The sequence below is a fragment of the Dromiciops gliroides genome, chromosome 5 (genome assembly GCF_019393635.1).
Source record: "Dromiciops gliroides isolate mDroGli1 chromosome 5, mDroGli1.pri, whole genome shotgun sequence".
Taxonomy (NCBI): domain Eukaryota; kingdom Metazoa; phylum Chordata; class Mammalia; order Microbiotheria; family Microbiotheriidae; genus Dromiciops; species Dromiciops gliroides.
Genome location: NC_057865.1, coordinates 271,788,558 through 271,802,940, shown reverse-complemented (window position 1 = coordinate 271,802,940; position 14,383 = coordinate 271,788,558). Strand labels below are relative to the sequence as shown.

The 14,383-nt window shown below is 40.3% G+C and overlaps 1 protein-coding gene across 2 annotated transcripts in view; it reads left to right on the top strand.

Annotated features, from left to right (window-relative positions):
* The window catches only part of FGD6 (FYVE, RhoGEF and PH domain containing 6), a 106,844-nt gene that overhangs the window by 76,603 nt on the left and 15,858 nt on the right, over positions 1–14,383 (top strand). For both annotated transcript variants that reach the window (XM_043968747.1, XM_043968748.1), the window contains 5 exons: positions 4,046–4,148; positions 7,006–7,152; positions 8,186–8,288; positions 10,531–10,658; positions 13,636–13,764. In XM_043968747.1, coding sequence (XP_043824682.1) covers positions 4,046–4,148; positions 7,006–7,152; positions 8,186–8,288; positions 10,531–10,658; positions 13,636–13,764 — 610 coding nt within the window. The remainder of the gene's footprint in view (positions 1–4,045; positions 4,149–7,005; positions 7,153–8,185; positions 8,289–10,530; positions 10,659–13,635; positions 13,765–14,383) is intronic.

Below are 14,383 nucleotides of genomic sequence, written 5' to 3'. Positions count from 1 at the left end.
TTTTTTTTTTTTGAAAGCAGGAGACTACTATTCATAAGTCTAGATCTGGAAGGAACCTCAGAAGCCATCTATTCCAAGTTCTTTATTTTACAGATGAGGAAATTGAGGCTCAGGGAGACTATGACTTGTTCTAGGTCACACATATGAAGTATCCAGAATGTCTAGTGTGTTGTAGGCACTTAATAAAAGCCTCCTAATTGATTCTTGGGTATTGATTTTCTTTTTTTTTTACATTTAATTTCTGGGTTTTTTTTTCCTCAATCACATATAAACAAAAATTTTTAATTTTGAGTTCCACATTCTCTGTGCTTTTACTTTTTTTTTTTTTTTTTTTTTGGTGAGGCAGTTGGGGTTAAGTGACTTGCCTAGGGTCACACAGCTAGTAAGTGTTGAGTGTCTGAGGCTGGATTTGAACTCAGGTCCTCCTGACTCCAGGGCCGGTGCTCTATCCACTGTGCCACCTAGCTGCCCCTTTGGTTTACTTTTTATGGAAGCCTGTGTGGGGAAAACTCACAGAAAGTCAGTGATTGGATTTCTTGTAGCCTATGTAGGCCCAAGAATAGGGGTTCAGAAATGAAAAGGCATAACATTTTTCCCCCTAGTAAAGTAAATTTGGCCTGACTCCAGGGCCGGTGCTCTATACATCCACATTCTCTGTGACTGATTCTTTTTTGTTGTTGTTGTTGTTTTTTTTAGTGAGGCAATTGGGGTTAAGTGACTTGCCCAGGGTCACACAGCTAGTAAGTGCTAAGTGTCTGAGGCCGGATTTGAACTCAGGTCCTCCTGAGTCCAGGGCTGGTACTCTATCCACTGCGCCACCTAGCTGCTCCTCTGTGACTGATTCTTATGGATTCATTTTCTTCTTCTTTTTTTTTACATTTAATTTTTATTTTATTTTTTCTCAAAAATATGAAAAAAAATTACCATTTTTTCCAAATTCTCTCCTTCCTGCCCCTTACCCCTTCTTTTTAATATAGATAATTTTATATAGATTATACATGTTCAGTCATGCAGAATCTTTCCACATTTGCCATTTTGCAAAAGAAAACATATACCAAAAAACCCAAGAATAATAAAGTAAAAAATATGCTTCATTCTGTGTTCAGACTTCTTTGGAGGTGGATAGCATTTTTCATCATATGCCCTTTGGAATTATCTTGGATCATTGTATTGATCAAAATAGCTAAGTCATTCACAATTGAATGTTGTTGTTACTGTGTAGTGTCTTTGGACATTCATTTCAGCTTTTAAGGGAAGTAGATGATAAAATAGGTTTTGCTGCTACAAGAATCTGGCTTCCCAGATAATTTCAAAAATCCAACCATTCTGTAAACCTGCCCTACATTTTCCTCCTTTGGTTTCATTCCAGCCAGAATGCTTCTATTATCAACCCATAAACATTTTTTAAGCACCACCAATGTGGCTGGTACTGTGCTAAACACTTTGTACCTATAAGATTGACTGTTTCCTAGAACTGAAATATCTGACAGATAATGAATGTTTACTTTGGAACATGTGTGAATTGGGTGCAGTTAGTGACAAATCTGTTTCCAAGAACTTGTAAACATTTGTTCTGGCAAAAGGCCTACAGGGGAAAGAAGACACTTTTAAATGAAAGGCTATCATTTGTAATTTAACATGTACAATTGAATTATCTGTTGGCACAAACCCCCCACCCCTCAAGGCTATTGGTACAATTCTGACGTTTATTGAGTCATAGTCCTTATCTCTTTTCTATCCCAGTTTTTGGTTTACCTTTGTGTGTGAGGCAATTGGGGTTAAGTGACTTGCCCAGGGTCACACAGCTAGTAAGTGTCAAGTGTCTGAGGTCAAATTTGAACTCAGATGCTCTTGACTCCAGGGCCAGTGCTCTATCCACTGCGCCACCTAGCTGCCCCTTTGGTTTACTTTTTATGGAAGCCTGTGTGGAAAAACTCTCAATGATTGGATTTCTTGTAGCCTATGTGGGCCCAAGAACAGGGGTTCAGAAATGGTATTAGACTCAAATGAAAGGGCATAACATTTTTCTCCCTAGTAAAGTAAATTTGGGGAGGTTCATCAAGGACTTTTGAATTGACCTGGAATTCAAGATTCAGAAAAAGCATCCATTTTTTGACCTGGCCAGTGTGGGAATTTCTTTTGCTTTGCTGTGTGTATTTGTTACAATTTTTTGTTTCCTTTTTAAGTTCAAAAAGAGCACAGCAAAAGGATGATTTTGTTATTGTTATACTAAATTTAATATGCTTTTTTTTTTTGAGGGAAAAAATCCTATACTTATTTAGGCCATGCTGGTTCCTGTTTTCATTCCTATATTGGACTCCTTGTTTGTGATGGTTAAGACATTTTTTTAAATGTAATTTTTTTTCCTTCCTAAAAGGTTAGAGGCATGTTTAGTATCTTCTCTTAATTTGTAGCTAGGGCATGGTGTGGGTTATGTGCAGCTCCACCTCACTTAAATCTAATGCACAGGCAAGTCAAGACATCACCCTCATGATGTCATTCGTCCACTTCTAGGAGGAAGGACAAAGAACAGTAACACATTCTGTCATATTATCCATCCATCAAAGTCTTAAACAGGGGAGCTACTCCTGAAATGTTCACAGGAATAGGGTATGAACAGAAAACTTACATTGGAAGAATAGACTAAAGACAGTATTACATACATTATTACCATAAAGTCTTTGGCTAGCCCCTATCAAGATCTCTGGCAGTGAGGTGGCGCCATAGTGCCAGGCCTGGAGTCTGGAAGACTCATCTTCCTGCATTCAAATCCAGCCTCAGACACTTATTAGCTGTGTGACCTTGAGCAAGTCACTTAACCCTGTTTGCCTCAGTTTCCTCATCTGTAAAATGAGCTGGAGAATGAAATAGCAAACCACCCCAGGATCTTTTCCAAGACAACTTCAAACAGGTTTATGACACGACTCAAATGACTGAACAGCGACAATCCACAGTACATTAGTTTCAGCATTTGTGTTGGAAGGGATTGCAGCAGTCAGGTTATCGAGTCTCTTCTTTCTATAGTTGTGAATACTGGGCCCCAAAAAGGGAGATAAAAATCATAGAATCATAAATTTAGAGCTAGTAAAGATAGTGAAGGCCATTGAATCTATCTCCCCTCTTTTTTTTGTGTGTGTGTGGGGGGCAATAAGGGTTAAGTGACTTGCCCAGGGTCACACAGCTAGTAGGTGTCAAGTGTCTGAATCCGGATTTCAACTCAGGTCCTCCTGAATCCAGGGCTGGTGCTTTATCCACTGCGCCACCTAGCTGCCCTATCTCCCCTCATTTTACAGATGAGGAAACAGCCTCAGAGAACTTAAATGACACATGGAGTCACCCAGCTAGTATTTATCTGAGGGGCACTGTGGACTGGCACCAAGACTCAGACTTGTTCGAGGTAGTCAGGGAGTGGAGAATATGAAAGCAAGACTTTGAAGCCAGGTCCCTATGCTCTTTGACCTTTAGCCCAGCTGCCTCTCAGTCATTATTTGAGGGATTAACCTTTACAGAAAGGTTCCAGTTTCTAAGTCCCTACTCAAATCCCCTTTTCCAGGCCTCCTTGTGGCTTCCCCTCAGAGATTGCTTCCAATTTTTTCTGTATGTATCTTATACATATATAATTGTTTGCACCTCATCTCCTTCTGTTACAGTAAAGGCTCTTTCCTGAAGGCAGAGATGGGTTTTTTACCTTTTCAATTTATTTTTTTTTATATACCTGCATACCACGAGGTGCTTTGCATATAGTGAGCACTTAAGTACTTGTTTTACTGTCTGAAGGAGAGCTCTACGTGTCACATTTCAATATAGAACTAGACCTGTGTGATCACTTGGCGTGATGTTTGGTTATGAGAAAGCCCCAGGGGCCTTAATGCTCATAGCTACCTATGATTGGACATCATGCCTCAGACGTTGTGCCTTCAGTAAGGGAGAACCGTCTTCAGTCCTTGGAGGATGGAGAAGAGTTCGCTGATGTGAAAAATGTGATGGAAAAGAAGCAGATGAGAACTGACTTGTGCTTAATAGAGCCTCTCTCCTCTGTTTTCAGCTCTGCTACAGAAAGGGATGAATGGCTAGAAGCAATCTCCCGGTCAATTGAAGAATACGCCAAGAAGAAAATCACATTCTGCCCCTCCAAAAGTCTCGATGAGGTATAATGGTCTCCTTCTGACCTTTTTTAAAAAATCAGCTAAACCAGTCTTTTTATTTTAATGGTTGGTTGGTGCTCTTTTTAAAAAATATCACTGTCCTTTCTTAATGATTCTCTCCTCATTTGAGCCAAACAGAGCCCTCCCTTGTAGCTAATAATCATGGTTAAACAAAAACAAATCAACGTTTGGTCGTGTCTGAAAACTCATAGCCTAACAGCTGTAATCTACCAAGCTTCTGCAAATCAGGAAGAGGACTAGTGCTTCAGCAATTAGAATTGGTCACGGCATTCTTTCAAAGGTCCAAAGTCTCTCTGTGTTATTTTCCTTCACATGACTGTGGTACTCATATAAATTCTCACCTTGTACAATTACAGCTAGCAGGAATGTGGGGGGTTTTTTTTGTTTATTTAGGTTTGTTTTTTTTTCAATGAACAAAAATCTGCTTTCCCTCATTCCTGCTTCTCTATTCAAAGAAAAAGGAAAATCCCTCTTGTAATAAATATGCATGGTCAAACAGAACCCAGTTCTGCTTTGGCCATGTCTGATTTTGTACCCTGGATCCATCACCACCCTGTTAGGAGGGTGGGTATCATACTTCACCATCTCTCATCATTTCTCATCATCTCTCACCATCTCTCATCTTCCAGCTCTCTGGAATCATGGTTTAATCCTTGCATGGATCAGAATAATTAAATATTTTCAGGTTGCTTATCTTCACAAAATGTTGTCATTGTGTCCTCCTCGTTCTGCTCCCTTCACTCTGCATCAGTTTATACAAGTCTTCCCAGATTTTTCTGAAACTGTCCCTTTCATAATTTTTTTGTGGCATAAAAAATGTTTCATTCATTCATATGCCATAATTTATTTAATTGTCCTTCCATTGATGGGCACTCCAGTAATTTCCAGTTCTTTGCCCCCACAAAAAAAGAGTGTCCATAAATTGATTTTTTTTTTTTGTGGGGCAATGAGGGTTAAGTGACTTGCCCGGGGTCACACAGCTAGTAAGTGTCAAGTGTCTGAGGCCGAATTTGAACTCAGATCCTCCTGAATCCAGGGCCAGTGCCTTATCCAGATTTTTTTTTTTACACATATGGGTCCTTCCCCTCTTCCTTTGATCTCTTTAGAGGATAGGTCTACTAATGCTATTACTGGGTCAAAGAGCAGGCACAGCTTAGTAATTCTGAAGATGCAGATTCATCATCATCATTATAACTAGCATTTACATGGCGCTTTGAGATTTGCAAAGTGCTTTGCAAATTGGATCTCATTTTATCCTTGCAACAACCTTTGGAGTCAGGTGTTATTATATATCTGTTTTACAGATCAGAAAACTAAGTCAGACAGAGGTTAAATGACTTGCCCAGGGTTGTACAACTAGTAAATGTGTGAGGCCAGATTTGAACTGAGGTGTTTCTGACTCCAGGCCCAGCACTCTAGCCCCTGGGATAGCCAACTGTCCCTAAATAAAGAGCAAAGATGAACAGAAAAGATAAAGTAGACAATTCCAATTACATAGTAAAATCAGTAGGAGGTCAAGCAGTTAAGAAAAAAGGCCTTATAACAAATATCTTTGGTAAAGATTAGATAGGTAAGGAATGTAGGAAATTAGTTTAAGCATGAGAACACCAAAACTGTACCAGTGTACCAGTGACTTGCCCAGGGTCACACAACTAGTGTCAAGTGTCTGAGGCTGGATTTGAACTCAGGTCCTCCTGAATCCAGGGCCAGTGTTTTATCCACTGCACCACCTAGCTGCCCCCTATACCTACTTTTTGACCCAATGATACCACTACTAGGTGAAGGTCGGAGGGGTGGGGGAAAGCCCCAGTGATACCAAAATATGTATAGCAGCACTTTTTATAGGAACAAAAAACTGGAAAGACAGTGAGTGGGTAACTTGGGAATGGTGGGATAAATTAAACTGGAAAACTGTTCCTGAAGGATTGGTTTAGAAGATAAAGACAAAAAGCTTAGATGAGAATAACAGGAATATGAACTTAATGGAGTATTTTTGCATCATAAGAAATGAGACATTATTTGAAGAATTCAGAAAAGGTTGGGAAGATGTGAATGAATTGATATACAGAGAGCAAGGAAAACTAGGTAGTTTACCCAGTAACCATAATAAAAGAAAATAAAAATCGCTCATTCACCAGGCATTGGTCCACAGAGTCTGTTATGGACATAATTATCATTAATTCACTAAGCATTCATTTAGTTCCTGCTGTGAGCTGGGAATTATGGGTACAAAGCCAATGAAATTGGTCTACCCTTCAGGGAGGTAGCATTCTGCTAGAGAGAAACAGCTTATGTTAAATAAAATGTGGTGGGGGTGGTACTGGTCTAATTAAATAGCAGCTAGGTGGGGCACCGGCCCTGGATTCAGGAAGACTTGAGTTCAAATCTGGCCTCAGACACTTGACATATACTAGCTGTGTGACCCTGGGCAAGACTTAAGTTACTTAACCCTCATCGCCCCGCAAAAAAAAAAAAAGCACAAGGATATAGGCTGAAACTATCATACCATAGCACATCACTCCCTTCAGAGTATCAAAGTTAATGTTGGTTCAATTTTTAATCTCAATGGAAACAGAAAAAATCTTTAAAAAAAAAATGATAAAAGACCCATAATTTTAACTGTATGGAATTCTCTGATGAGAAATCTTTCCATACCAATTTGGGTCAGCAACTTGTCCTTGTACCAAGACACATGCAGAAGAGACTGATGGGAAACCAAAAAAGTCATCAGTAAAATTCCTTTAAGGTGATTCTAGCTGATTAGAGGTCATTTTCTCCTTTTTGTTGATATGATTCCTACATCTCCCTGTCTTGACTCTCGGTTTGTTTGTTTTTGCAGACGGACTCGGACAAGAAGGAGGAGATGAGTCCCCTGGGCTCAAAGGCTCCCATCTGGATTCCTGACACTAGGGCTACCATGTGCATGGTGTGTACAAGTGAATTCACACTCACCTGGAGGAGGCACCATTGTCGGGCTTGTGGCAAGGTAGTCCCTGAGCATCGTTCTTCCTTCGGGCCATGCCCATTTTAAAGGAAGCCTAAAACTTTGCAGGCATCTGAATTACAAGAGGTGATGGGAGTGGTAATTTCTCAGGGCCCCAGGCACTTCTCTAAGGTGGTAGGTCGTAGCTGGCTAACTTCCCAGATGGATGGAGTTTCCATACCAGAGTTCCTTACTACACAAAATCAAAGACTGGACCAAAAAATATTTTTAAAAAGAATTTGTATTATATGTTATGTTCTAAAACATATTTGCACAAAACACCATTGTGCTGAAAAAATACTGAATCGTGATATAACATCTAGGATGATATTTTAGGTAAATATTGAGAGCAAAAAAAAATCCCATTTCAGGCTGGTATTTTTCTTCCTGTGGCTTTGAAATATATATTTATGTAACACTTTCTCTGCAAATAGGAAAATATATGCCAATAATAATACTAGATTACATGTGTATAGCACTTTTGTTCCAAAATTCTTTTGTAGGTGCTGTCATTTGTTGTTTGCAATAATCCTGTAGCTCATATTTAAGGATTGCAAACAGCTTTATATATATTATTTCATTTGATCCATTCAGCATTCCTATGAGGTGTCATCATTATTCTCATTTTACTGATGAGGAAACTTAAGGCCTAGCTTGCGCTTGCGCGCGCGCTCTCTCTCTCTCTCTCTCTCTCTCTCTCTTTTTAGGCAGTCAGCATTAAGTGACTTGCCCAGGGTCACACAGCTAGTGTCTGAGGTCAGATTTGAATTTGAGTCCTCCTGACTCCAGGGTGGATGCTTTATCTACTGTGCCCCCTAGGTGCCCCGTTAAAGTCTAACTCCCAGGGGCAGCTAGGTGGCAAAGTGGATAAAGCACTGGCCCTGGATTCAGGAGGACCTGAGTTTAAATGTGACCTCAGACACTTGACACTTACTAGCTGTGTGACCTTGGGCAAGTCACTTAACCCTCATTACCCTGAAAAAAAAAATAAATAAAAAATAAAGTCTGACTCCCAACCTATTTTATGTGTTTTCAGATTGTCTGTCAAGCTTGTTCATCAAATAAGTATGGTTTAGATTACCTGAAAAACCAGCCAGCAAGAGTCTGTGAACACTGCTTCAAAGAATTGCAGAAACTAGGTAACGGAAACCCACTTTGGCCCCTTACCAGCCTCTCTTTCCTCCAACTTGCTTTTGTTACTCCCTTTTCCCCTTCCTTGAGCCATTCTTTGGAAAGCTGCCTCATCTGTAAATGGGATTGATCATGTTGGCCACAGTTTGGGGGAGAAGTAGGAGTTCAATTTCATTAATACTTGGCTCCCAAAATTCAGGCTTAGTGCTCAGCTCAAGGTGGGACTAGACTGAAATTTACCTTCATATTAGGAGAGAAGGTTTGCTAAGCAGATAATAGTGTACATTGGGGTGAGAAGCTTGGTTAGGAATATAAAGAGGTCAAGGGAGTCATATAAAGAAAGATTGCAGAGAATTTGTTTTAAACAATTTAATTTCTTTATTCAAGAAGTAGAAATGATGAATGTGGGGCTTATAAACTATTCTTCTCTGACCATTAAAGCTTTTGCTAAAGGCAAACTTCTAGCTAACAGGTTGTTTTAGGATCATAGATTTGGAGCTGGGAGGGACTTCACAGGCCATGTAGCCCAGCTGTCTTCATTGTACGAGAGAAGAAACTGAGGCCAAGAGAGGTAAAAGGGACTTGCCCCAGGTTACGTAGCTAATATGTGTCAGAGCTGTGACTTGAACTCCTATCTCCAGATGCAGAAAGACAAACAACAAAAATAATCTTTCCTCTTAGTCTGCTTCCAGTTGTTTTAAGGACCTAAACATAGTAGAATTTAATTTATTTTAAAAAATAAATTCTAAAATCAATTTGAAAGGTCAGTTCTTAAAAACCTAAAAGTTTTTCCGTGGTCGGAATTCATAGTTTTCTTGTGTGTGACCCAGACACTTTTAACCTTTAATTTAATTTGATTTAACTTTTCTCTTCTGAAAAAGTTTTTCTGACAGTATTTTTGTTTTGGTTTTATCAAGAATTCATTTTTCTTGAAGTACCCAATTTATAGATTCAGGAAATGTTTCTCAATAAAAAAAGAAAACCCTTTAAAAAATATTCTATTTCAGACAAACCTCATTCTCCGCTAGGGCTGATTATAGGAGGTCATAAGTTCATTCAGCCATACAAAATACATTTTGCAGTTAGTTTCTAATCTCCTCTTGTCTCTTTAACCAGAAAAGATTATTTGGCTGAGAAAAGGTTATCAAATCTATTGTTTCACCACAGTCAGGTTTAAGATAACTAGCGGGATTTCTCTAGGGTAAGCCGCCCTTTCTAGAATCTGAACATGGTTTATAGCCTTGTTCCTGAAAGATCTGTCGATTTACACATAAAATTATCATCATCCTGCATGCTGTGAGGAACAGCTTTTCAAGTATATGAAGGCACACACACAAAAAATTATATGAAGCAAGGAGGCGTGGGGGTCGAACAAAAAAACACATGACTCTAGTTTAGTTCCTGCAGTCTCATAAATCTGCAGTTTATTACTAACTATAAATAACCAGAACTTCAATTATATACATTTCTTCTGTGCATAGATTTTCCTTCTCCCAATTCCAGTCATTTTTCACATGCTGTCCCCATGGACTCTCTCACCCCTCACTTCTCCTACCTTTCTATCTAAGTACCTATTGTCACCAGATATGTTAGGCATACCACTTAAATTTCTTCATGATAGCATCCAGTTTCCCCATCTATTAAACAAGGATCTCTCTCTCTCTCTCTCTCTCTCTCTCTCTGGAAAGCACTTTTTCAAACTTAAAACGTGTGTGTGTGTGTGTGTGTGTGTGTGTGTGTGTGTGTGTGTGTTGCTATTATTTTTCCGGAGAGTACACTGGAAAGGGCGGATCCAGGAGGATTGGAATTAGAGAATGAGAGTATGAGGGAGATGCCAAGGCACCAGGAGAAACAAGAAAAGGATCTTTTAGAATGAATTCTTCCCCCAAGATTCTAATCAGAAGGTTGATTTGTGAATCAGTCACAGATTGCTTCTGGGAAGGCCCATGGGTTCTGGTGGCCAAGAGCCTTCTGCTCATCCCAAATTTCAAGGGCTTTTTCTGGTTGAGAGCCAGAGGTGAGACTGGTCAGGACAGTGCTTGATGACAAGCATTCTGCTCATCCCCTCTTCCAGGTAGATCAGTCCTTTTCATAGAGGCACAATATCATTCATCTCTCTATCGCTCCCAACACAGTACAGTGCCTTAGTAAGTGCCCAGTAAATGTTCATCTGAATGTTGTTGAATTGATTAAGTAAGTGAATGGTTATGGTTAGCAGCTCCATAAACAGTGCATATGATGACTCTTTAGATCACCAGAATTCATCCAGGACCGGGTCCCCAGCAAATCACAAATCTTCTTCAAGTGCCTTGTCTTCAGTCTTGCATAGTATTCCATCTGGAAGGAAACAAAAAAAAATCCCAGCTGCCCTCAAAGAAGTAAGTGTGGCCATTTAATTTGAAAACTTGAAGATGTTGAATTATTTGTGTTTTGTGGGCTGGAACACGGGATACCAACAAGCAGGGTAGCATGGTTAAATTGGAAATAGACAAACTATTGGAGATTCATGGTGCCATCTATCATTGTCTTCGTTTGATTTTTCTTTGTATAAGTTTGTTCATCTTTATCAAGTTCACAATAATTTTTTTTTAAGAATTCTGCAAAGAGGGGAACCCTGGAAAGTTGCACACATTTGTAAAAGGTACTGAAGGGAACGTAGAACAGCCCTACCTCAGAGCATCACCTAGTGGTATGTGCAGAGAGGGCATGCCACACAACTATTGGAAAGTAACCCTAGGGAGAAAATAAACGTGGTGAGTGTACCCACTTGGCACCCACTTCTATGTAAGGCAGGTGCCCCTATGGAGAAATGAGAGCTCAACTGGCACTGATTACAGCCCATCTAGCCTTGATTATATTGACTTCTTGAGTCACCCAACTCAGTCATCTAGTCATGGGCTTCTCTCTACTCAGCCAGGCTGGTCTGCACCAATTGCTAGTCCCATGCCTGATGCTCTGCCAGTTTGATAGGACCTTGAACCCTTGAGTCACAGGATTTTAGAGCCACAGCAGACCATAGTGATCATCTGGTCCAGTCCCCTTAATGGAAAGATAAGGAAATTGAGGCCTAGAGCGATAAAATGACTAACCCAGAGTCACATACGTCATAAGGGATATATCTTTCTGCATTCAGTCATCATGACACATGTTGACTTACTGATATTTCCTTTACTAAACCTCTTTATCAGAATAAGCAGGTTCCTTTACCCTTCCAAAATACTGACTGGGAAGTTGAGAGGGACTAAAATAATTTTTTGATTTCATCAGCCTTCAGCTAAATATATGGAAATTTAAAAAAAAATTTTTTTTTTTGGAAGTGAGACAATTGGGGGTAAGTGACTTGCCCAGGGTCACACAGCTAGTAAGTGTCAAGTGTCTGAGGCCAGGTTTGAACTCAGGTACTCCTGACTCCAGGGCCAGTGTTCTATCCACTGCGCCATCTAGCTGCCCCTGAATTTCCATATTTTTAAAAAAAATTTTTTAAATTGGGGCAGTCTTTGTGACTCCATTTGGAGTTTTCTTGGCAAAGATTCTGGAGTGGTTTGCCATTTCCTTCTCCAACTCATTTTACAGATAAGAAAAGTAAAGCCAACAGGATTAAGTGACTTGCCCAGGGTCACATAGCTAGTGTTTGAGGCTGGATTTGAACTCAGATCTGACTCCAAGCCTAGCACTGTGCCAACTACCTGCCATTTTTATTGTATGATATATTTAGAAAATGTTATAAAGATTTGCTCCCAGTTACCTTGATTGTAATTTCTCCAAGGTCTAGGAGCTGTTTAGGGATAAAAATCTAGAAAATAAACCCGGCAGGCTGCTGGGTAGCGCAGTGGATAGAGCACTGACCTTGGAATCAGGAAGATCTGAGTTCAAATCCAGCCTCAGACACTTAACACTTACTAGCTATGTGACCGTAGGCAAGTCACTTAACCCCAATTGCCTCACCAAAAAAAAAGAAAGAAAGAAAGAAAAAGAAAATTAACCTGGCAGCCAGTTAAAATAGTTTCCCCCTGGCATTCCAAGTTTTTGTTTTGTTTTTGTCCGGACCTCTGATTTTACTGTTGAAGGGAACTCTTGGTTAGCAAACCCCCTGTACCAACACAGATCTGCAGTTTATAATCCTAGGGAGTTGCCTGGGGCATGTCATGAACTCTCTGGATCTTACAGCCTAAGAATCTAGGGCACTGTGACTCCAAGGCCAACCGTCTGGCCACAGTGCCTCTCTTGACCTTCTAAGTTCCAGGGGAGAATTTAAGTCCATGAGTAATCCCTGAAATGTCCCAAATATGATTTTTTTAAAACCCAACAACAACTTTTTGGTCTTTGGAGTTGTATTTTTCTTTAACCACATGCATGCTGAGATTCGGTCCCAGCAGTGGGCCTTAAACAAAAGATAAAAGACATTCTTTAACATCTAAAGAATAACAGACTGAAGCTAGTTCTTGCACTAAGTGAAAGCCTGAAGCTCTGAGCAGTGTTTGAAAACCTCCCTCAAAAAATGTAGCCTAAAATGAGAATGTTCCGGTTTGGAACATTAGATCTTTATTACTGTAACTTAACCCCGGTTTGGCAATGGTATTTATATTGCATAGAGTGTTGAACTTGGGGTCAGGAAGCCCTGAGTTGAAATCTTCCCTTTGATACTTACCCTGTGGCACTGGGCAATTAACCTTTCTAAGAGTCATCCCCTGAGTTCCAGCTCTAGGTCATGTAATGAACCAGTTGCTTTCCTCACTAATCCAAATCGCAGATCTCTGACATACAGGTTGTCTGATTTACCCAATGGTATATTTAGTTTCTTATCTAAAAATCAGTGGTGGGGCAGCTAGGTGGTGCAGTGGATAGAGCACCGGCCCTGGAGTCAGGAGGACCTGAGTTCAAATCCAGCCTCAGACACTTAACACTTACTAGCTATGTGACCCTGGGCAAGTCACTTAACCCCAATTGCCTCACTTAAAAAAAAATCAATGGTAATGATAATAACGGCTAGGTGGCTCAGTGGATAGAGCACCGGCCCTGGATTCAGAAGGACCTGAGTTCAAATATGAACTCAGACACTTGATACTTCTCAGCTGTGTGACCATGGGCAAGTAATTTAACCCCAGTTGCCTCGCAAAAAACCCCCCAAAAAACAAAAACAAAACTTGCCAAGCTCTCGACATAGGTTATTTCATTTTATTCTGACAATGATAGGTACTACCAGAATTCCCATTTTACAAATGAGGAAAAATTGATGCTTAGAGCTTAAATCACTTGTCCGGGGCCATAACATACATCATGGGCTTCCTCCATGTGTGATACTGGCTCACTGCCACTTAATAAGAGCAAACTGCTTCTTCTGATTGTTCATTCCAGGTGTCAGCAAACACAGAAGATTCTACCATGAGTGGCTACCTGTACAGATCCAAGGGCAGTAAGAAGCCATGGAAACATTTTTGGTTCGTGATAAAAAATAAAGTGCTCTACACGTATGCAGCGAGTGAGGTAAGAGGTCGATTCATTTCATCTTCAGATTTCAGTGTGGTGATGTAGGAATGGTGGTTGGCCCCTTGAGGATCCTCTTTTTTTTTTTTTTTTTTTTGCGGGGCAATGGGGGTTAAGTGACTTGCCCAGGGTCACACAGCTAGTAAGTGTCAAGTGTCTGAGGCCGGATTTGAATTCAGGTACTCCTAAATCCAGGGCCAGTGCTCTATCCACTGCGCCATCTAGCTGCCCCCGAGGATCCTCTTTAGGAAGAGAATTGAGAGTGAGATAACTTTGAACAGGCTGTATGGGAAACTATAGCTCCCATTTTGATTTCACAGGATCATGGATTTCAATTTAGAAGGGACCATCTGTGGGCAGCTAGGTGGCATTGTGGATAGAGCATTGGGCCTGTAGTCAGGAAGACCTGAGTTCAGATCTGATCTCAAACACTTTGCAGCTGTGTGAACCTGGGCAAGTACTTAATCCTGTTTGCCTCAGTTTCCTCGTCTGTAAAATAAGCCTGAAGAAGAAAATGGCAAACAACTCTAGTATTTTTGCCAAGAAAACCCCCAGTAGTGTCACAGAGTCAGACAGGACTGACCACCAACAAATAAAGACCATCTAAGTCCATCCCTCT